This window comes from Apostichopus japonicus, chromosome 18 (assembly GCF_037975245.1).
Source record: "Apostichopus japonicus isolate 1M-3 chromosome 18, ASM3797524v1, whole genome shotgun sequence".
NCBI lineage: Eukaryota > Metazoa > Echinodermata > Holothuroidea > Aspidochirotida > Stichopodidae > Apostichopus > Apostichopus japonicus.
Window position 1 is genome coordinate 4,499,032 of NC_092578.1, and position 24,588 is coordinate 4,523,619.

At 38.6% G+C, this 24,588-nt stretch overlaps 2 protein-coding genes across 5 annotated transcripts in view; one reads left to right on the top strand and one right to left on the bottom strand.

The window, feature by feature from the left end:
* Window positions 1-3,796, bottom strand: part of LOC139958352 (transmembrane protein 198-like) — a 42,860-nt gene extending 39,064 nt beyond the window's left edge. The window contains exon 1 of one of the 2 annotated variants that reach the window (XM_071955358.1): window positions 3,604-3,793. The gene's annotated coding sequence lies outside the window, so the exon portion shown is untranslated. Of the gene's footprint in view, window positions 1-3,603 lie in introns of both variants that reach the window. The other variant, XM_071955359.1, reaches the window with a different exon arrangement.
* A 4,193-nt stretch (window positions 3,797-7,989) lies between these two features.
* The window catches only part of LOC139958340 (uncharacterized), a 34,546-nt gene continuing 17,947 nt past the window's right edge, over window positions 7,990-24,588 (top strand). Inside the window, exons 1-8 of one of the 3 annotated variants that reach the window (XM_071955329.1) lie at window positions 7,990-8,171; window positions 9,284-9,385; window positions 10,128-10,181; window positions 10,904-10,984; window positions 12,410-12,498; window positions 14,121-14,340; window positions 15,472-18,986; window positions 19,806-21,989. In XM_071955329.1, the coding sequence (XP_071811430.1) occupies window positions 9,315-9,385; window positions 10,128-10,181; window positions 10,904-10,984; window positions 12,410-12,498; window positions 14,121-14,340; window positions 15,472-18,986; window positions 19,806-21,989 (6,214 nt within the window). In that variant the 5' untranslated portion in view covers window positions 7,990-8,171; window positions 9,284-9,314. The remainder of the gene's footprint in view (window positions 8,172-9,283; window positions 9,386-10,127; window positions 10,182-10,903; window positions 10,985-12,409; window positions 12,499-14,120; window positions 14,341-15,471; window positions 18,987-19,805; window positions 21,990-24,588) is intronic. The other 2 variants (XM_071955330.1, XM_071955331.1) reach the window with 2 other exon arrangements.

Below are 24,588 nucleotides of genomic sequence, written 5' to 3' on the forward strand. Positions count from 1 at the left end.
TAGACTATCACTAGATGTAACTTCAGGCACTTCTACAATCCTTACTCAAGTAAAACTAAGATTTTATTCTCCCTAAATAATATATTATATTTAAATCTGAATTCTACACTCAGACCATATTTCCATGCTGAGACTATCACTAGATGTAATTTCAGGCACTTCTACAATCCTTACTCTTGAAGTAAAACTAATAAATTTTGGGTAACTTACAGACACTCATAGTTTCAATTGTTATCCCCTCTCCCTTCACCTTCCCAATTTTCAAATTACTTGTTGATTGCAAAACCAAATCATTTAGGAGTTACAGTATCTTAGTTACCAAACTGTAGATGCCAACAGTTACAAATTTATAACTTTGTTATCCACATTAGACAACACACGAACACATAATGAATATGATACAGTCCAACAAATCAGGACATTAAGTCCAATTTTGAACAAATATTTGCCTACCTGCTATGAATACCAAATGTGTCACTACAAAAGTCATTGTTCTTTTTGCTTTGAACAAGTTTTCAACAACTATTTATCAAGTTAATAAAGGGCGCTTAAATACCAGCAGGCAGCAGCTTTGTATGCTACATATTGAAAAGTCTATGAACTCAGATCTGTGTTCTGAAACTTCCAGATCACTTTTTAATTTTGTTTTGAAAGATGCAAAGTGCAGCAGCAGTGCAATCCTTAATTAAACCGCCTTAACCTCAATGATTAGACGTTTCAAACAAGTTTGTTCACAATTTACTTATCAGAACTTAGTAGTAGATACTGTATAGAGTTAATTAAGAATGGTCACGTTTTGCATCGTCAATTTTCTTGCGCTACCAGGCTTTTAATATCAGTTCATTCATATTAAATACTACTAACTTTCCCATATAAGGTAATTATCAACTTCTCTTGTTTTCTTTTCTTCATCTTCTTCTCCTTTTTTTTTATCACCTTTTTCTTTTGTTTTCTCTCTCTTTTTGTGCATTTGATATCAAATTATCATCCATGTTCGACACTTCCCCCACCTTTTGACGGGAAGAGTCTGAGTCACTCTAGACAATAGAACAAAGTAAATAAGCAACTTTCTAAAGGAAATTTCCTACAGTAGCCTTGGCTCTTTTTATTTTATTTCATATACCGGTTTGGTGGCCTTGAACATGTACAGTAACACCTCTATTGAATGTGGACTATTATCTTCAATATATTTGCTGACAGTTGTAGTCACACACTAATTAGCCTGAATTTTTTACAAAAAAAATTCACTTCTTGTGGAAGGAGAGATATATTCTGGTATGTTATATAAGAGTAACTGAAAACATATTATAGACAAGAATCAATAGTACACAATACATGACCCACATTACATACAGTAGCACTGGAGCAGAGATGATGTGTACCATACACACACAGTACTTAACTGTGTGCGTATACTGATAGTTATAAATTATGCACTGTGGATATTGTTTGCTGTACAGGAGTTAGGTTGCAGTAAATATTGGAGGCCATTATTACATGGTAAACTTGAAGAGCACTATAAAGGCAACTTGAAGATCATTAATACTTCAATAATTCCTAGCAGTGTGCAATTATGTTTTACATGTTTCAAACGGTAAGGTCATATTTGTGACACAGATCAAGGAACTTTTTAAGATTTATTCTCAAAACTGCAGTACAGTTAACATTACAGTAAAGTACAAAGTAACAGTAAAGAATGTAATAATGTGGAAGACTGCCAATAGAGTTTGACATTTCAGAAATTCAGACTGTTTGCCCGTTATTCATTTAACAACCTTTTTCAAACTTTCTTTTGACGTTGATCAAACAGCAAAGACGATATTCCAATTGATGTAAGCGAGTGACACTGGTTGATGAATGTGTAATGGGCAGTACTGCAATTTATTACTACTTTCCAGTTGGAAGAAAACTGTTTGCCCTTGCGAGAACCAAACTATCCTCATGGTTTGCAGACAAGAAACACAGTCATCTCAGATCAAAGGAGAAGAATCGTTTACCAGAGTGACAAACCCTCCTAGCGATTACTTGCCAGATATTTAAAGCTGAATTGTAATGCAGTTTTAGGTGTTGATTTTGGGTAATTCTAACTGAATTGGGCAAAAAATGTTCATAACAATGGAGTTGATAAGCATATTAGTAGTCGATTTGCTACACATCATCAAAGCAATCAACTTTCAACAAAACATTGTATAAAGGTAACTTAAGATTTTCACATTTGACCGTTGTTAAAATTTGAAAAGCTTACTTAAGACAGAAAGGACCATAGATGAGAAAGCCACATGCCAAAGTATGGCAATTTACCAATTCTTGTATATAAAGTTAAGAATATTTATAGGTTTGATTTCCACAAAAACTGTAAGACGTTTTGCCCATCATACAGTCAATTATTACATAATGCAAACACAAGCATCCTGCAAGATATGATTTTTAACTGATAGCTTTCTACATTTTCACATTGAGGCCTCTGCTCCCCTCACATGACCTTTGGCCCAGGCAAACACAAGGAACTTGTACTCATTATAGGCAATTAGAGGTTGCAATTAGAATTTTTCTAGCCCAATATCTTTGATATCTGAGCAATTACACAAGATGAGATCATTAGAATTTCCATATATTTATTTACCAGCCAATCTCATTGGAAAGAGACAATATGATATTCTATGGACAATTAGTTGTTACTCCCTCCCCACCCCCCACCCCCTCCTTTTAACAAAACTGTTTACACATATTTACATGTATATAAGTACACCAAATGTATTTGTTGTTTTAACTAGCATTTAAAGTTAATAGATTGTAAACCACTATAACTGATCAATTCTGAACTACTGTACTTGTAGACTGACAGACTTATCATTGGTCAATGAGATGTTACAGACATTTGTAACAGTTTCACATATAAAGAAAAAATGAACACAGAGATGGATTTCTGTCTTTCCTCTTTTTGTCAATAAGTCAGTTACTTATAATCATGAATACTCTTATGCCTAGTACTACTTCTAGGCCTACCTAATGTTAGGCCCAAGAATACTTAAGTCATCATAGTTGCAGCCTTGCGAAAATAAGCATACATTAGGCTGTGAATAGGCATAAACCATTTCAGTCTTTCAGCTGTAGCCTATTCTGGAAATTGTGAGGCAATCATCAATAATATGTTGGGTTAGACTTAGGCTAGACAAATGATCAAACCAGGGAGCTGCTACTTAGAGTAGCAGCTACCTGATCAAACTAAAGTCCAAAGACAGACTGCTGCACATTTCTCGTTCTAACTTGGTTTGCTACATGTGTTGCATTTAAAAGCAAACTACAGGTATACATTACAGTCACACCTCTCACGAATAACTTAGCCGAGGCTCTTCGTCATTAACTCTAATCAAATCAAATGAACTGGAAGACCTTATCCAGTTGTCTGGTTGTGAGAGATATGAACAAACAGCACAAAGGTGGACCTTTACTGTAGGCTGTACGAAGCCACTGATGAAGGCTAAGACTAACACTAACAGTAACACTACAGACCAAATGCTTCACGTACAAACGAACACAGTAATATTCGGAAAAGGAGACTGTGTATACTAAAAGTCAGATCTAGCTAAAAATGACACTTACCGGTCAAATATGAATATTTTTCTTTACTATAAATCCATTATTCCACCGAGAATACTCCAAGAAATGTTTACGGTTCACTATATGGATGCTGTCTGCCGGAGCTCGGAGATAATATGCGGTATGTATATACGTACGTACGTAAGGCTTATTACTTATTTGCATGTAACCGTAACGGCCGTCTGCTCGGTACAGGTGACTATTAGTGGTGATCGATCCCGATGTATCTTGTACTTTTAGGTGGCGCTGTGTGGATACACGGCTCTGACACATCCATTGGTAATTTTCGGTTAAACCCCATTGATGATCTGGCATCAATTTATTCTTCATACAAAGGTCTTTTATAATCTTTGCTTATCGAAAATGCTTATCCGGAACCCTTCCCTAAACACTTATAGGATTTGTTTTATTCCAATTGGGAGATAACTCGCTTAATGTTCATTCCTATGCGACTGTTGACAGACTTTTTACGCATGTTTTCATCTGTATTTCCATTATCGTTTTCCATACATATTAAGCAGGTTACTTCCAAAGCATTTGTTTCTCAGTCATTTGGGTAACAGTTTTCTTTTTATTCGAGGCCACAGGGGCAGTGATGAAGCTTAGCCTGGAGAGTAGGGGTAAAAATGTCGTGGGAGTGAGATATGTGATATGGGAGATCACAAGTACCTAAACACTTTCCGATAAAAAGAATCCTCCGTGCGTACCAGTATTCAAATGTTTTTTTAACAGAGAACAAGTTTAGTTGATTTTTGTCTTAAGTATTCAAAACAGACCACTTTCTCATTTCCAATAAAACGACAAATATTAACAAATGGGTCGACTTGAAATTTTGATTAAAATATGAGGGGAATGTCCTTTTTGGTTCCTTGCTTTAGCAAAAGGAACCTATGCAGTCAGGTTGGCGTGTGTGTGTATGTGTGTGTGTGTATGTGTGTGTGTGTCTGTGACACTTGCTTGGGTACGCTCTATCTCAATAAGGGAATGTTGGATTGAGGCCAAACTTGGACTATAGATCCGCCATATGGAGAAGGTGTGCCCTATTGTTTCTGGTGCCCTCAAAGGTCACCAAAGGTCAGTTATGGTCCAAAAACCGAAAATATTAAAACTGCAATAACTCCCAGTGCCAATGTGTGACAAGATTGATATTTTGGGACAAGTTGTGAACTGGTTAGGGGAGTATTTTCAAACTTAACGGTCATGTGATCCGAGGTCACCAAAGGTCAATTAATGATAAAAAACTAGTATTTTTGCGATAACTTGAGAACAAAATGTCCGTTAGGGTTGGGAGTTGCTTCAATGTTATCCAATTGTCAACCCGCATCTGGGTGACCCTTGACCTCAATTTGACCTCTGGTGACCTTTACGTGTTTTTGTGGATTTTTACAGTTTTGATGCTATTTTCAGATGTCAAAGATACCTTCTGATCATAAATGTCAATAGGTTGACCCCGTGTGACCTTTATGTGCGAAGTTATATGGGGTTAAAGTTTTTCGGTCGGAGTTAGGATGGTTGTACAGACTTGTCGTTTTGTTTTTTGGAATCAGGAGATTGAACTACATCTGAAACCAAGGTCAAAAGGTCAAAGGTCACATTAGAAAAAATGTGCTTATTTTGGGAGGAAACGAGCAAAAAAGGAAATGTTTGGTTTTGATGCTAGATTTGGATATCAAAGGTACCTTCCGATCAAAAATGTCAATTGGTTGACACCCGTGTGACCTTCGTGTGCGAAGTTATACAAGGTCAAAGTTAATTTTCAGACATTTAATGCAACAACTCCCAGTTCCAAGGTGTGACATGGTTGATATTTTTGGACAAGTTGCAAATGGTATAGGTAAATATTTTCAAACTTAACGGTCATGTGATCCGAGGTCACCAAAGGTCAATTAATGTTAAAAAACTAGTATGTGGGGGCAGAAAATGGGCAAAGAAAAAATGTTTGAATTTGTATAGTTTGATGCTCTAATTTAGGTCTCATCAATCAAAAATGTCAATAAGTTGACCCAAGGTGACCTTTGTATGTTAAGTTATATGAGGTCAAAGTTAATTTTCAGACATTTAGAGTAATAACTCCCAGTGCCAAGGTGTTAAACAGTTGATATTTTGAGACAAGTTGCAAATGGTATAGGGGAATATTTTCAAACTTAAGGGTCATGTGATCCGAGGTCACCAAAGGTCAATTAATGATAAAAAAATAGTATTTTTGCGATAACTTGAGAACAAATTGTCCGTTAGGGTTGGGAGTTGCTTCAATGTAATCCAATTGGCGACCCGCATCTGGGTGACCCTTGACCTCAATTTGACCTCTGGTGATCTTTTCGTGTTTTGTGGATTTTTACAGTTTCGATGCTATTTTCAGATGTTAAAGGTACCTTCTGATCATAAATGTTAATGGGTTGACCCCCATCTGACCTTTGTGTGCGAAGTTATATGAGGTCAAAGTTAATTTTCAGACATTTAGTGTAATAACTCCCAGTGCCGAGGTGTTACACAGTTGATATTTTGAGACAAGTTGCAAATGGTATAGGGGAATATTTTCAAACTGAAGGGTCATGTGATCCGAGGTCACCAAAGGTCAATTAATGATAAAAAAATAGTATTTTTGCGATAACTTGAGAACAAATTGTCCGTTAGGGTTGGGAGTTGCTTCAATGTAATCCAATTGTCGACCCGCATCTGGGTGACCCTTGACCTCAATTTGACCTCTGGTGATCTTTTCGTGTTTTGTGGATTTTTACAGTTTCGATGCTATTTTCAGATGTTAAAGGTACCTTCTGATCATAAATGTCAATGGGTTGACCCCCATGTGACCTTCATGTGCGAAGTTATATGAGGTCAAAGTTAATTTTCACACATTTAATGCAATAACTCCCAGTGCCAAGGTGTGACAAGGTTGATTTTTTTGGACAAGTTGCAAATGGTATAGGGGAATATTTTCAAACTTAACGGTCATGTGGTACAACGTCACCAAAGGTCAGCTAATGTTAAAAAAGTAGTATTTTGGGGGGAGAAAATGGGCAAAGAAAAAATGTTTGAATTTTTACAGTCATTCTCTATTTAGGTCTCACCGATCAAAAATGTCAATTGGTTGACCTTCGGGTGACCTTTGTGTGTGAAGTTATGTATACAAGTTCAAAGTTAATTTTTTTTAATATAATGCAAATTAAATCTCAATGCCAAGGTGTGACATGGTTGATATTTTGGGACAAGTTGTGAACGGAGTGGTGGAACATTTTGAAACTTAAAGGTCATGTCATCTGAGGTCACCAATGTTATCATATCTGTTGACACGCTTGTAGGTCTCTTATATTTCTTACATTTTCGACGCCATATTTAGATCTCAAAAGTGCCTTTTGATCCAAAATCCGATCACATTTTGTGATCACAAAAGTGTTGGCTATAGTGTTGGTTACTTTATGGGAACATGTAGGACCACAATTACTTGGACTATTTGAGCCCAATCTTGCTTCAAAAGTGCCTTTTGATCCAAAATCCGATCACATTTTGTGATCACAAAAGTGTTGGCTATAGTGTTGGTTACTTTATGGGAACATGTAGGACCACAATTACTTGGACTATTTGAGCCCAATCTTGCTTGATAATATTATGTGTATTGTCATATACCCCAAGCAAGGAACCACAGTGCCCTTAGGCTCTTGTTTCTATTACCTCCACCAAAAGAAGATTAAGAACAAAAGAAAAACACGTTTAAAGAAGAAAAAACAAAACGTGTCTCTAGGAAATTTAGAAGGGCCAAAACGGGTATTAAGTGCACAACACGGGGAATTATAGTGGGCAAGGGTACACGTACGTCCTACCTAATGCCACCACCACCCCCCTCCTTAATTGGTGCCACCACTGGCAGTCGGGAAATATTTAGACCGAGGCAGGCCCCGGACGCCATTCCAGATAGTTTCAAGCCCCAATACTAAATCAGTCAGGGGGATTTCGCATTACCTCCCCCCACCACCCCCCCCCCCTCCGCATTTTGGCATTCACCCACTTTTTTATCATTTGTGCTCGTATTTGAGATTCCCAAAGGTCAATGACCTATGTGGACGCCGCTACACGGACGATAAGTCCGACGTAGACCCAATTTGCGAAAGATCTTTCTTCTATTTTACATCATTGTGGCCTGGATATTACAGTTTAAACGCGCGGAAACATGATCAAAGTACTTTCTCCATCTCATAACTATCCAAGTTATCTTAGTTTGTAATTCTTTAACTCAGACGGATACTATCTGGATTTTTCTTTGGGATTTTGTTACTTTTGACCGTTGAACCTAGTATCCTTCCCATCATGCAACAGTCAATCATGCTGGTCGCGGGAAAAATGATTACGAAAACAGTTCAAGCAGGTTTCTACATGTTTTTTTACGTACTGTACTGTACTTATTATCGATACGAGATACGGCCTTCATTAACTAGTATAAAGCACTGTTCAGGTAAACAGCTGACATTTTACGCATATGATATGCAAAGACCTGAAATTTGATTCTGTTGCTGATCATTATGGATGACTGTTCGAATTCCATTCACAGAAGCAATTGCATCGTTTTAGGCTAGTTGGTAAGACTAAAGATAAAATTTTTAACGAAATGACTCGTTTCATTTATCCTAACTTAGGCCGGGTAGCCTAATGTTAGGGGCCTAGTCTAGGCCTAACCTACACCATGCTTTGGTTGTGATTTAATTTGTTAGGCCTAGGCTACACCCTGGCAAGGCCTCACATGCTTCTTAGGCATTCAATCTTGATGGTCTAAACGATCTCTTTTTTTGTGTAACCATTAGGCATGACATGCCATTAGGTCTGCCCATTTAGTTCCCCCCCAAAAGAAACAATGACACATCCCCCCCAAAAAACAAAAAAAAAAACTGACACAATAACTAGGATGAGTAGGGAAAGGCTCAATAATTAAATTTAAAATAGGCCTAAAACAATAAAGAACCAACATACAATAAGATTGTAGTTGGCCTAAGCCTAGGGAGGAAAGTGGAATCCGTCCCCATTGTCTTACGGCTGCCCCTCACACACCCAACGACTGATATAAGTGCACACAACGACTACGGAACTGTTAACGACCGCTGCTGGTTAGGTCACATCTAAAGTTACTTTCCTGTGAAGGGTCAGCAAGGTGGCTTCAATATGACACACTTAAGAATTTGAATCGGCAAAGTTTACTCATTAATGAAGGAAATGACTTTTCTTTCTACAAATCTAACCTTTATTTAGTTAACAACATGCACATAGATCTACATTTTCCATAATTTGACAAAATATTGAAACAGCAATTTCCGTGTCAGTGTCTTCATGAAAACATGGCACCATACAGAGCTCTGTTATGACAGTAGAAGAGCAGAATGCGAGCGGAAATCACTTGCATGATCTTAAAGAAATGATAGTACTGTATTATCCTTTGATTTTATGCAAATCTAATAAGCATGCATTACTTTGATTCAGAGTTTTATAAACAGTACTGATTCATGCTGCACCTATTTAACAAAACCCTCAGCTAGAATGCTGGGAAGTCCCATTAATGAAAATGAAACTTTTCATTGAAAATTTGAGAGAAACCCTGAATCTTGCTCTAAGTTGACATGTGAGATTGAGGGCTTCCCTTCGGCGCACCCTTGTTTTTATCCTCCATCTTCATCATTACATTTTTTTTTCCCCCTTTTAGTTTTAGACTGATTGTCTCTTGAATATTAACAATGGCTGACATTTTGCCGAGAGTCCACAATACTTTGTCACAGATGCAGAAGAACTTGGAATGTTCAATATGGTCAGTATTCAAAGTAATTCTTTTATAAATTTTGTGGGGTGCTTTATGCTTTACAGGATGGAGACCCTAAAAGAGGTCAAAAGTATATGTAAAAATACTGTATACAGGCTGTCAAGGAATGTTGTTGTTAATTGGTTCTTCAGGTAACAGTCTGATGGACAAAATGAATTTGTTGCTTATTCAAATAAAATTTCTGATTAATTAAAAGAAGCCTGGGATTATTGAAGGGTTTTAAATAGGGAATTATTATATATGTTTAGCTGACAGTATTTGAGCCCTATTTGTTGAAATTTTGCCAAACCATTGTTCATAAGATTGTTATTGACCAAGTTAAGGCACTTCCTAGATTTTTTTATTAAATGAATCAAATTTTGTGAGTAGTAAATATAAGTGATTCTGATTGATTTTGCAAATGTGTTTGCGAAAAGGGAATTTGTTCTCTTATTTGTATTTATCACAAAGAGAAACATGGAAACTTGCAACATTTAGGACTCTCTCTTTGTTATTGTACATGGTAATTGACTACAGTACAGTCATACAGTGATTGCATAAATCTAGACCAAATGTTCCCAGATGCAAACAGGCTACACCATGCCCGTCAAAAGATTCCTGTTTCTTGCTCTGATCAAATCAGTCTGGCACTGATTGTATCAGCCTTAGCTTTTCCTTATAATCTTGCTATCATTTGATGTTCTGATGTTGTTGACATTAAGTTTCAGTTTTCTACTTGTGTCTTCTTCAGCCTCGAACTTCTCCAAGATCCTGTCCTGACAAAGTGCGAGCATCATTTTTGCAAGTAAGTTCCTTCATCCAGAAAAATTGTTAGAGCCTTGCAGGGTTGGAAATGATATAAGTAACCAACCATTGGAGGAAAGTCTTATTACATGAGTGATCTGTCAAGGATTATTAATTGTTTACCTTATTGTTTTTTATGGCAATTTTCAGGTTGACAAATTTGGCTTAACAAAACGTACTTTGAAATACTAAGGTTCTGTGTATTTAAACAGCTTGGCATCTTTGCACTTGTGCTGTAGCTTCTTGTACAATGTTTCATTGCATTTTACTAACAAAACCAGATAGGTTATTGTCTACCTGTACGTTTATCTAATTCAGTGTCATGTGATTCCAAATACTCACCATTTGTGACATTGCTTGTCTTTTCTGAAAGGAAGCTCTGAAACACTTGTTCAGGAACTCGCACAGATGCATTAAAAAAATGTTATTCAAGTGTGCATATAGTTGACCTACCTACACTGGAGTTCCTTTGAAGGCTTCTGGGCATAAACATTAGTTATGCAACACTATAATGTCAGTTGGACAACACAAGTTTTTTTAGCAATACAATGGATTAAGTTTCTTTAGATCGCCAGAAAATTCTTCAATAGCCGCTGCCAACACTCAATATTGAAAATTACATATTCATCTCAGCATCATTCATGAAAGGATGCATCATGCTCCTTTAGTTAGATCTTCTAACATATGTGGTTTCTCTATAATCGCCTCTCTTTTCTCTTCCAGTTTTTGTGTGCTGGCTCTGCTACAGAGCAAGAAGAAAGGTTCTGCTCCGTGTCCATTGTGCAAAGAACCAGTCACAAAGAGGTAAGATTAGTGTAGGGGATGTAGGCCTGAGTCAGGTAGCAAAAAACCGGTCGGGTAACAGGTACCCAAAACTCCGGACCGAATATTAAAAAATAATCTTGCAATTAGCGATCGTCAATTGTTTGGAAGGTATGTGCTATGTTTTGAAGAGGGAATTTTAAGTACACTGTTGCAGTTTTCACTGATATAATACTTTTGTTTTTTGTGGTGAGCAATTTTATCCACACTTGAAAAGAATCATTAAGAATGGCTAAAACTTCAAATAGTAAGTAACCCAACCATCTACACTACCAGAAAGTTATTTCATGAAATTTATGTTCCGTATTCGCGTGTCTTGATTAATCAAAACATGCATACCTACAGAATTATTGAAAGCACTCGCATAGCAGTTACATGTTTTTCCCACCCAGAAAATAGGTACCCATTTTCAATTTGAATGTTTGGTCGGGTAACCGGGTACCCGACTCAGGCCTAAGGGAATCCCAAGGGTGAGAAAGCCAAAAGAAGCTCACTTGAAACCCTATCTATATCGTGGTCATGGATGAACACCGGCTTATATTGAGCCTGCTCTTTTCGACGAGTGTTCTGGAAATAATGTTGCACCCATCCCTGCCAGCGGAAATTTTTAATTTTGGCTGATGAGGGAGGAACATATTCTCAGCATCAAAATCCTACCTACCACATTCGTGATGACAGCAATTGAAGTTGACAAGTTTTGCTTACTGGCAGCAAAGTGTTTTGTTTCTCTTGATATTTGCTCTTTACTATTTTGACCTTGTATTAGATAGGTTTCCAACTGTGCATTTAAGGGGATGTTAGGTTAAACAATATATCAATGACCGTATTGTTTTGATATTGAGACAAATCCCAATGTCGAGGTATTAAATAGGATGTAAATATAAAAGAAAAAAAAGGAATTTGACAGTTTGCTTCCATGTCATCACACGTGTTTGCTTCAAGTTCATTTATGGTACAATCTGTGACAATTGCAAGTATCAATATCTTGATAATGCTATGAAGGAACTGCTTTCAAATTTCATACCTAGTATATTCCTCTTTCATCAACCAGAAGTAAAATTTCCTCTGGATTATCCTTTTAAGAATGCTGCAACACTGAACACCCTGAGTATTTAAGACCCATCTCATCCAGCTCATGGCGTAGGGTAACATCAATGCCACGTGTCCACTTTATCACTATGTCCACTTTATCACTATGTCCACTATATTCTTACGTCCACTCTATCTCTATATCCACCCTATCTCTATGTCCATGCCTACTATGAAAAAAAGGTAGCTCTCAGTTGTCAGTTCTTTTAGTAAGCATCAAGGCCATGTAGAACACAGAGCATGCCATGGCATTAATTATTTGTCTAGATGCAACTGTCCTAATATAATAATGGTTGTGTGTTTCTTTTGCTTTGACAGAGGACTCATTAAGCATGATGCCTTAACGAATATTGTCGACGCCTTCCGTAACATGGTGACTGCCGTGGAAGATGACACTGGACATAAATGTAAGTGCAAGAGATAGTCCCACAATCTGCAGGAACGTGATAGCAAAAAATTAATTAATGAACAAATTGCTACACAACATAAAAGGTTAACCCTATTATTCCTCAACTGTGCTTTATCTCCCATTCATAAATGCCTAAACCAACTTTCTGTATACTGGACCAGTCTCGAATGCGATTCGAGACTGGTCGAGTGTATAGAGAGGAGAATTGCTTCAGGATCGAAATGTTAGACAAACACTGGTTTGTTGCCATGGCAATCGTGAAGTCATAATTAAAAGAAGTGTAACGTTGCCATGAGTATATGCAAATATGTTTATGGGCAAAGAAATGTTCCAAATTGCAAAAGAATACTGTACAGTATATATAGCCTACTTGCAATTGGTTACAGCAGTACTGTATATGTTTTCACACACACCGAGTCTCAATACACACTGTACGTACTTCTTAAATCATCCAGCTAAATACTTCGAGTAACATGAATGACTTAGGGATTAATTTTAGGCTTAATTTTGAGCTAGAGTCACTAGATGAAGATAGTCCTACTCCTAGTCCTTCAAACAGGTTCAAGGAATTGAGCAGTCAAGAAATCGATAAAATTGCTGAAGGGAAGAATGAGAAGGCAGCCCTTTACAACACTACGTTGTTGACACTTACAGAAGAAACCTTGTCGCTAAGCCTAACATAGTAACAATAACGTTAGCACTACTACTACTAGCAGTAACGACATGACTGACCAGGGACTAGGCCTAGCGATCTTTCAGACTCGCAATAACACTGCGGATACTACAAGTACAAACCTGTTGAACAATGGGGCTCCGAACCTCTTCAAAAAACTGCTCATTCTCAGGCCCAGTAAACGTTTATTTGAACGGTTCATCTACCGACCAGGGATAAACGAGTTCTACTCAAAAGAATGTTAGCAACAGGCAACGTTGCTAGCCTAACTGTTGTAGCGTTTACGGACTTTCCAGAACACACAACTCAGCATCTGTTTATTGCGCAATTTGACCTTGTAGGTCAAAAAAACGTTTTAAAATGTTATCTTTAGAAATTTGTTCATCTTTTCTTCTTTAATTTTGCATTTCTCTCCATTTTTTAGTGTTTGAATTGATAAAACTACAACAATTTAAGACCAAACCACACTGCTTCATTCGTATTTTTCACTATTAATGTTTGTTGGAAGAAAATGATGTTTTTCAAGAGGTGACTATTACGTCATTCAGGAAAAAGATCAAGGGAGGCATAAGGAGAATTAAATACAGATCAGCAAAAATTATCGAAAAATTGCCATTCTCTAACATTTGTGAAGGTCGCCTCGGTCCGCTCAGCCTCCTCGATGACATCATCATCGGTCTCAAATCAAATTTAAGACCGGTTCCCCTCGTATTTATCCCCTAAGTAGTATCTGTAGACTTCAAGACTTAAAATGGTTTGTCTTCAAAACAGAGCATGTGCTCTTTATATAAAAGTGATGAACCACTCATTGGAAAGAGGAAATAAATGTTATGGTGAAATTGCAGCACTAAGTATATGCCAAGTTAACCACCTCTTCACACAATAAAAGCTAAGGAACATATTTTTGTTGTGAAATCGGTTTTCATCTGTTGGTTTTTGCCACCCAGGCACCCCTCCTAGAGGACCCGTTCGGTTTTCACAACCAGAACCTCCATCTCAGCGACGAAGATGTTTACCCAAGAGAGCGGAGAAGAAGAGCAATGTACGGAGGGGTAAAAGTAGGAGTGTACCGGCCATACCCATCCATCTCGATGAGAAGGAAGAGGACGACGCTCAGGTTCAAAGTTCAAATCAATCAGGAACTTTTAAGAGCAACATCAATATCAGGTGAGTTTAGTATTATGTTCATTGTTTGTAATTCTGTTCATATTCAGATGGACTGTAAAGTCGAAGTCAAAACCACTTGCCATTACTCTTGTGTAGAAACAGTTAAAACGCCGCCCTAGCCCCATTTGTGTTCAAGCAGAACAGTACAAAATGTTTGGGAGGTGGGTAAAATGTTAATGTGAAGTCATATTGGATATAAGGATTGATAAAATAATAGATTTTGGGTAAGCAAGGTACAAAATGAAACTAAGAAGAAACAAGAAGAGAAAAGTGTGAGAACAGGGTGGGGTTTGTAATCCTCTAGAAGGAGGAGGGGGGCGGTAAGGTTAGAACCGAGAATGTCCCCAAAACTACTTTCAAACAGACTACATTGATAATTTTTGTCAATTCAATCAGTTAGATCATTGTCGACCTTCCAGGCTGTATTGTGATATTTGACAATTAGAAGTGTGGAAACTTGTCACATTTAAGCATGCAAGCATTGACACAGCAATTTATTGATAATGCAGTGGAGAAACTTACTACTGTTGAACTAGCTGAGTCATTAGCAAGAGATTATTGGCATAACACTAAATTCTCTCTCTTGCTGAATGAGGATATGAACTTTGACTTTGGAGAGAGGGCTGGGGTAGAGGCGGACTGGTGAGTGGAGATGAGGACCTATACATTAATGAGTCACAATCAAATTGTAAGGAGGTATGAATCCCAAAGGATTCTTAGGCTGTCTTTTGGCCCTTACTTATTTTCGGTCTCTTGGCCATGATCCCAGTAAACTGCAGTTCTTTGCACCATTCAACCTGCATTAAAAATAGACAGTAATACTTACCAATAAACCAAGCAAAATTTGCATTAAAATCAGAATTTGTTTTGGGTCTACATTCATACTATAAATGCTTTGATAAGTCAATGATCTGGGGGTTAAATATCTCAGAATCCATTGAAAGTTGAATTTGATTGTTTATTAGGGATGAATTGAGTGAAAAAGCTCACTAGTATGGGATCTTAGTAAAAAATCAATTCCTTCCCTAGTTTGGATATGTGTATTTGGTGTACCTACAGTTGTTGCACATCACAGATCAAAGGCAAAATGTGGCCTCATCATTGTCGTTGTTCTTAATTTTTCTTCTTCAGATCATCTTTTCCTTCAACAAACAAGTCTAAAAAGAGACCACAGGATAAAAAGTCAAACAAAGGAATCGGAAATGCTTCTGATAATATCTGTGTTGATCCAACTCTTATCCTCGAAGTTCTAGCGAATGGATCTCTCGGTGAAGTGGGGGATGAATCAGAGAAGATTTTGTTCAATGGAACGGAAGACGGAAATGTTAAGGCAGCGAGTCTGCAAGAGAAACTAGAAAGAGCTAAATCTTCACCTCTAGATCCTTATGAATTTATCGCTAGTCAGAGAACACCAAGGAAAATAAAGAAAAAACATGTTAAAGGAAAGAAGAAGAAACCTTGGGAATATTCATTTGGCAAAATTTCTCGGAAGAGAGTGGATCCCGAGGAAAGTGGGATGCAAAAGCGGGAGAGGTCAGAGACTGAGAGTGATGATGACGAGGAGGATTCGAGTTTGATTCATCGGGAGGATATCCAAGAAGGAGAGGGGGAAGAGATCGAGAGAGAAGATGGAAAGGGAGGACCAAAAGAAGAGATTGAGGATGATAAGGAGAAGGAATCGCAGAGTAGAATAATAATGGTAGATGAAGATGATGACATGGTGTGGTGCATGGATGGTGTCGAAGAAAATGAGGGGAAAAATGAAATTCATGAGGAGGAAAATGAAGTTGTGAGAAAAGATTGTAGGGGTGTCGTTGAGAATGGATTTGATGGGTCTAAAGATGAAGAGGTTATAGTAGCAAATATCGTCGAAGCTACTGATTCAGGGAAGACATGCGGAGGGGAGGCAACTGAAAAGGAGACTGTGGGAGTTAATGACAAAGGTCTTCTAAAAGGGAAAAAGACGAGGAGATCAAGGGAAGCTGCTATGAAAGCTATGGAAGCCATTAAGGTACAAAGGCACTCTCAGAACAGCGGAGAAAGCATGCCAAACAGTTCATCCAGTAACCCGACAGATGTCAGCGAAGTGTCCTGTGACATCGATGAGAGTGTAGGACACAATAAGTTGCACATCTTTCAAGAGACACAGGAACCTCAGGACGATGATGTCAGAAAAAAGAAACCACTGGATGTTAGATTAGTTTCAAGACCTTCTTCTCCTGCCTGCATACAGCAGGGGATGCCGCTGTCCCAGCCTCCAAAACTCAATCGTAACCACGGCAATAAGCTTTTTGCTAAGACCTACGGGAGATCAAAAAGTAAAAGTCCACCTCAGAGAGGTACAAAGCCAGATAAGCTCGGAAATAAAACAACTCTTTTAGATGACTTGCCAGATGTGACAAGGATCGCAGAGGATGAAGAAGGAGATGTAGGAGAGGAAGTCCACTTGGAGGATTTGGGACTTGTCGATCCTGAAAATGAGGTAACCAGACATATGGAGAAATCAGAAGGGATGCAGACATCTGATGTAATTGATCTTACATTTGAAGCGGAAGGTGAAGATGATCCAGTGGCAAAACCTGTGTCTTTCAAATCCACAGATGCTGAACCGGAGAAGAGTGAGAGTGGACCACCTCAAGAGGTCAAAGAACCAAATGGGAGTAAGATATCTGGAATGTCTGGGAAAGAAGTGTCTGTCTCTGAGGTAATGGTAACTGAAGGAGGACAGGAGCAAATTGGAGGTGGAGTCGATGATGGGGAAGGCTCTTTGACTGGAAGTGGAAAGAAGAGGCAGACTTTAAAGGAAAGAATGAGAGACAAAGAGGGTCTGACACTATCCGAGATGAATGACAGTCCCAAGCAGGACCCAAACGAACATATTCAAAGTGACTGGGAGCTAGCTTTAAAATTAGCTCAAGAATTTGGGTCCGTTCCACCAAATGTGGAAGTCTCATCTTCAGGGAAGGATCTTAGAGATGTCAAAGGGAGGGGCAAGGGGAGGGGGAGAAGAAGGGTACAGTTGGATATTGAGAATGTTCCTGAGGCATCCACAAGGAAAACAAGATCTAAGAGGGGTGGAGGAAAGAGTGGTTTGGCTTCTTCCAAGGAAAGAGAAGATTTGGATGTGGAAATCAGTAGTTTTAATGAAGACTCCAAACATAATTCAGTAAGTGAACGAAAAGATAAAGGACAAGAGGATGAAGGAAAGAGAAGAAGACGAAAGAGTGGAGGACAGGGCAGAGGGTGTGATGATACTCCAGACAGTGATGGTGAAGGAAGAATCAAGAATGTTCCAGAAACTCCATTTATGCAAACGAAGTTGATTGACACGAGTGTAGCTTACAATAATGATGCAGGTAAAAGTGATAGACCAACATCAGAGGATGGGAAAAGGTGTACTGAGGGCATTTCCGCTGAAAGTGAATGTGAAATGGGTGGCAAAGTAGAGAATGTTGAAGGCGAAGATGGAAGCAAAATGGGAGGGATGAGTGGAAAAGGGAAAAGGAAAAGTCAAACGAAGAAAGACTTGAAGAAAAAGATGGAGAAGAATATCAAGGAGAATTTACAAAAGAAGGAAACTCAAGCACAAGAGGAGATCTGCGGAGGAAAATCTAGTCGGAATGCAAGAAGGAGAAACCTGCAAGCAGTCCAAGATGTCGAACAGGTAATAAATGAGAAGGTACAGGTGGAAGATGAGGAGGAGCACGTAATAGATGAGGAGGAACAGGTTGAAGTACCAAGCAATGGTAAACATTCTACAAGGAATAATAAAGGAAGTGTTCCTCTGGATGAGAGCCAGGAAACTGTTAAGGATGCTGTAGACACTGATGAAGTAAAAGTGAGAGGAGGAGAAGCGCCACCATCGTCAAAGATGGGTAATGTTACTCCCGGAGATGAAAGAGAGAATGTTACCGAGAGCAAATCTGGTAGAGCAATGGAGGAAGGAGCAAACGAGGAGAAAAGATTCAAAGAATTGGAGAAGAACGAAATTGACGAGAGAAAGGGAAGAAGGAAATCTTCACGTTTGTCAAAGTCACAAGAAGGGAGAGTGAGTCTTGAGAATAAAGCTGGGAGTGAGGGTCAAAAGTCAAGCCCTCAGAATTATTCTAATGTGGATGGAGGAGATAGCAAAGAGGGTAAATCGGGAGGTAGGGAAAGCATCAACGAACAGAATGAAGGGAAGAGGCGGTCTACACGATTGTCAGGGTCACTGAAGAAGTCTCAAAGGACTGAAATAGCTAACACTGGAAGGAAAACTTCCCGAAGGATAATTCTGGATGACGATCAGAATATCTGCACAGAGGACAAAAATGAGGTTGACGATGACACGGGAGGTAAACAGAGATCGTCCAGATTGTCCAGATCAGTGAGATCACAGGATCAAGAGAGTTTGGAACAACAAAATAAAGCAACAAAAGAAGGAGAAACGAAATTAGAGCCAGTTTCTGCTGATTTTGGTCTTGCAGACGAAGCTGATGGTAGTTCAAGAAGACTCTCTGGTAGAAAGGGAGATGGTGAGAGTTCTGAAGGGAATGTTACAGGGACAGAGTATGTCAAGCCTTTCTCTCCTTTGAAATTAACTTCGTCAGAGAGCGTCACAGAATCGATAGAACTGGATGACACCAACCCAGTCTATGCAGGAGAAGGTTAGTGTTTTATTTGTGACAGTTGAGGGAAGGGGTGGTGTAGGGGGGGAAGGAGTAATGGCAATATATGGCTACTGCAAATAAGTCAGAAAATCAATCTATCAATATGCTATGCAAATTTTTCAAATTGCTACACAGGTGCAAATCTGTATAGCAGATTTTACTTTTCATACTTCAATATTTTCAAATTTTTCAAACTTATTTCAAAAACCTCAAACCTGCTTTACAAATTATGAACACCAACTTGTTCCTTGGATGAATTGTAGAGATCTCATTAAGAGGTTCCCTTGAGTTACTTGAGCAATGGTTGCTATGGAAGTCTGTCACCAGTTTGTTTCCTTCAAACAAACAAAAATATTCCAAAATGCAGCATACTAATCATTAACTTTATTACAGTGGCAACTTCAGCCCTGATCCTGATATACCAAGAAGTCTAGGTTACATATTTCTACTATGTCTAGGCGAGTAAATTGAAGTTTGTTTTGCAAAATCTTGTCAAGACTTTCAGATTTTTCCAAGATTTCTACTCATCTGTTTTGTCATTTGTGAATTTGATGGGAAGGAATTAGGTTAGAAAATGCATGACGCTGTTGGTGCCAACCAACATAACTGAGTGTAAGAACATATATATCAACTTGTTTATTTTAATCTTGCTATTTTTATTCTTGCTTATTAAGGTCAGGTTTGATATAGTGTTATAAAGTTCTTACATGGACTGTTTGATTGCAGGTATGATAAATATGTAGAAAGCACTTTGTTATGTCATTCCTATGTATGAAATTGGTAAAATGAAGCATACTCTTTCTCTATTTTTAAAAGGTTCTGGTGGATACTCTGAGTCAACGAACAGTAGCAGAAGGAAGACAAGAAAGAGCCAAGAAAGAAACAAAACTGAAGAGAGCGTTTCCTCATTTCAATCTAACGATGACAGAGTAGGAGGAGGAGGAGAAGATGGAGCAAGAAGAAGCCACAGAACACCAAAGTATTCTAATGCAGCAGATGAGAGCAGAAAGACTGCAGAAGTCTTAGATGAAAATGGAGAGAGTGTAACCGAAAGAACCAAAGATTGTTCAAAAGGCAAAAGGGAGGAGATATTAGTTATAGAAGATGATCATGATGATGATGTTGTTGTAAATTCAGCCAGAGGCCAAAGTAACACTTGTGGAAACACATCATTGCCAGAAGATTCACAAAGGAGCAGTAGGAGATTAAGGTCAAGATCAGCTGGTAAAAATGAGTTGAATGCAGGCGAGATGCAGGCGAGGAAGGGTAAGGCAGAAGGTAAGATGTCAGCAAAGAAGAAAGGGTTCCACTCGGTTGAAACTTCTAGTTGTACGAGAGAAGAGAACGAAACATCTGTTGGAAACGAGAAGGAAGTTGGCAAGCAAGATACACTTAGCGGCAAGAGCAGAAGTAGATTGAAAAGTCCTGGTGGACGTGAAGACTTAAGTCATGAAAGTGAAGATGTACATTGTGATGGTGTCTTTAAGGCAGGTAGTGTTCCGAGGAGGAGCCTGAGAAGTCGTAATAAAGATACAGAGCTAAAAGCAGAGGAGAAAATGGGATCTTCTCGACATGAAAAGAGGGGAGCAAACGAGGACATGAACAAACGTGATGAGTATGCAGATGAATTGTCGGCTGAAATGAATTCAGAAGAACAAATCCTGAATGTAGAGGACGACAGTATTAATTGTGTTGCAAGTCAAGAAAAGAGAAACGCCGAACAGAATTCTCCAGATATCTTTACGATGCATCTCGAAAATGATGAAGTAACCGGAATCTGTAGTTTGGATGATTATAGCAGAATAGGTGAGAGTCAAGGCAAGAAGTCGATGGAGAACGGTGATGGAGAATTAGGAGATACTCCTAAGTCCGGGAAACGGAGAAAGAAGAAACGAAAGACTTTCTCCTTTGGCAATGAGGTCAAGGTAGAAGTTGACAGAGAACAGTTGGACGGATCCCCGGTTGTAGGGATGGCGATTGAAAACAAGCAGAAGAATGATGGGAAAGGAATGGAAGGTGGGCCAGATGGGGTACTACAGATGAGAACAGAAGAAGGAGAATCAGAAGACCAGTATGTTCCTGCTACTATGGGGGCTTCAGAATCCCCAGAAGATCTTTTAGAGATTCCACTTCCACGTCATCATTTCAGATGGAGGAAGAAGAACAAGTCTAAAGCAGCTCCCGGAGATAAAGAGTGCCTCGTGGTTGGAAGTTTGTCTCAAAAGAAACGAGGCAAGAGAGCCAACTCGGGTGGAGATGATATTTCAGACACAGGGAGAAAGAGATTCTGCCAAGAGGAAGAGGAATCCCAGAAGACGGGAAGACAAGAATATGTCGACGAATGTTCAAGGTTCTCTCCGACTCCTCCTACAGTTGGCAAAACATCTAAATCGTCCAGTAAGAAGAGGAGAAGTAAGAGAGTAACACGCAAGCAATCAGAGGAGGATGGAGATGGCGAAGAATCATTGGTAGAAAACTTTCAAAAGATCCAGAGTGGCAAGTCAAAGTCTGGAGGGACTCAGAGTGAGGTACCCATGAGTTTGGGAAGTCCTAGCATTAGTCTCCTGCAAGGGGTGGACATCTTGGAAGACGGTCCAGAGAACGAAGACGTCTGTGATATTGAAGACGAGGAGGAGACTGGGAAGGAAAAAGATGAGGATGAGTTGGAAGTTGTGGAGGACGAAGCGGAGAAGATTGGCGGCGATGAAGACGTCAGAGACGACGATGTTCAAAAGGTGGCAAACGAAAGTGACAAAGAAGATGATATTATTGACTGTCACACTGATGGGGAAGAGTCAGAGGATGGAGAAATGGAGGAAGCAGAGAAACTGACTGATGCCTCTAGCAAAGAGAGAAGGAAAGAGAAAATTCAGGATTTTAAGGAAGGCCAAAAGTCTGATCTTGAAATTGCAAACGTAGAAGATACTGCGTTGGAGAATGAACCAGTCCAACCAGCTGATGATGATGTTGAGGAGGTTGATGGTGAACAACCATTGTTTGGTGAGTAAACATAATCTTTTTTATGGAAAAAATCAAAATGGTGATCCAACAGTGTTTTTTTCAAAGGGGATAGAGTGGTGGTGGTGGTGAGGGGGGGTTGGGTTGGTTCCTTGCAACAGTCACTGTGAGTTGTGAAAGCAGCCCTAGGGAAGTCTGAACTAAGTGTAGAGTGTTGGTGTATGGAAAGGTTAGCTGACAAAAAGTTGGTCACCCAGAGGTCACTGGGTCAAATCTCATTCCTAGTAATGAATTTCTTTGCTATTTTCTATTGTTTCGTCACTTTTCCGTTGTTCATTTACTGATACTAGACTGGTGGGCACTGCTTGCACATTAGAGATCAGATACATGGACATGACCACCTTGTATATTATAAGTTACTGAAGTGCAGTAGGAGCATATATTGTAGTTGGCCATACTGCCACATCATGTACAGTTTGTATCCTATGGGCAAGCCTGTCTGTCTCTTTTCTAATGAAGGAATGAAAATTTTCAAGCAATTTTCAGAGTTCTGTGATTTGCTGTTAGCTGTCATTATTATATATCTATCTTTTCTCTGAATGCCTTGTGGCTTCAAAGAAATTTCCCTCTGAGCAACGTTAACCTTTTTGCCGCATGGCCAAACAAAAAATCAATCGAAACAGACTATTGTTGTCAAACTGGAATAGCGCCCTCTCTTTGGAGCTCACATGCTGAGTTCCATTGCTTTTCAGTAGCACATTGGTCACTAATACGAATCCGGTGTTTGACCATTTATTGTGATGGCAAAATGGAAAGTCAAAACAACGGTGACACTGAAAGATTTCTTAAAGGACTGTGCTCTTTCATTAGTTAACTTTATAAATAAATTAAAAATAAATCATTATGAATCAATGGAAAATAGACCGTTTTTGTTGAACTTGAATAGCTCTTTGAGCTCACACTCTGAATGTAGTGCTCTGCAATGGATCATTGGTCACAAATGATGAATCTGGTGTTTGACCATCTATTTGCAATGGCAAAATGGAAAGTCAAACACTGGTGACACTGAAAGATGTCTTAAAGGACTGTGCTCTGCCATTAATTAATATATTTAATTAGTTTTGTCATGGTTCCATGTTTACCCCCTCTGCTCATTTTGGTCGCATTTGGACGATGTGCCTACAGCTGAAACTCTCTTCCCTATACCAATCACTTCAATCATGGACTTGTTATCTGTCATGGTGATGAAAACTTGAAGATGGAGAAACTGATGTTGTAGTCTGGAGTCATAAATTTCTTTGCAAATGCTTACGTTCTCTGTCTCCTCAAGTATGTTGCTCTCAATTCATCAGAGACAGACGTATAAATGTAAAAGTCTTAAGATTTAAGATTAATAAATATGTCATAGCACGATGACTTCATGCAGCCTGGCTGGTTTTTAATGAGGTGATATGTGCATGGTAAGGTATCTAAAAGCCAGCCTCCCAGCAAGACTGCAGTATGCTTTGGATATGGGTTTCCAGAAAGACTGCAGTATGCTTTGTGTATGGGCTTCCAGCATAACTGCAGTATGCTTTGTGTAATGACAGTTCAATTCATTAGCACAACTAGATTCAAATTTTATGTCAAATAATGAAGAAAAAGTCACAAAAGTCTGAAGTTTTCCAATTTGCAAGTCATCAACTTATAAGTGATGAAAACCAGATACAGTTCGTGCAAGCATCTGCAATTCTCAAGATCTCAAATGTAGTCATTTATTACAAGCTAATTAACGTTCAATGGATTAATTACTAGCTAAGCAATGTTTAGTCTCTAATGACCATGTCCGATGATGCATTGAAAGTTTCACCATACATGTGCAATCTTAGCATGAGTAATATTATAAATTTGGAGAGGTTTGGTAAAAAATTTTGGTAATTAAGAATAAACTACAAGTAGTCCCTTCATAGAAACCTGCATGTCTGTCAATGTTTGCAAAAGCAAACATCCCAACAACATACTTCACTAGATATTGTGTTTCTGCTTTCGCAATTTCTTCAGGTGTGGTTTTGAAATAGGTGAAGTTATATGTACTGTACCCTACACACTAACAAACATGGCCCTTGTATCCACCACCCCCTCCCCCCCAAAAAGAGCCCCCAAAAAAAGCCCCCCAAAAAAAAGCCCCCAAAAAAAAGAACAAGGGAGTAACTCCAGTAGTTGGAACAACCATTGATAATGTACGAGCAACATAGCTGGCGAAATTCGTAAGTAAATATAGGAAGAAGTAGATACTGTTATGCTGTGAAGAACTCTGATACAATTACTATTACACAGATGTGTGCACATAAGGTGATTCATAATCAACTAACAGATTCATATATTCAAATTTATGTTCATATTCATATTGATTCATATTGATATTCATTTTATTGATTTCTTAGTATTCATTGATATTCATCTTCATATTGATTCATATTTAAATAACAAATTTACATTCATGTTCATACTGATATTCATTTGATGGTTTTTTTAAATATTCACTGATATTAATTTTATTCATATATTCATATTCAAATACCAGAATGCAAGAAACAAGCTTAATGAAGAAAACAGGTGCATCCTTAACTTATGCATGAAGCTTTGGAAGGGTGTATGTGTG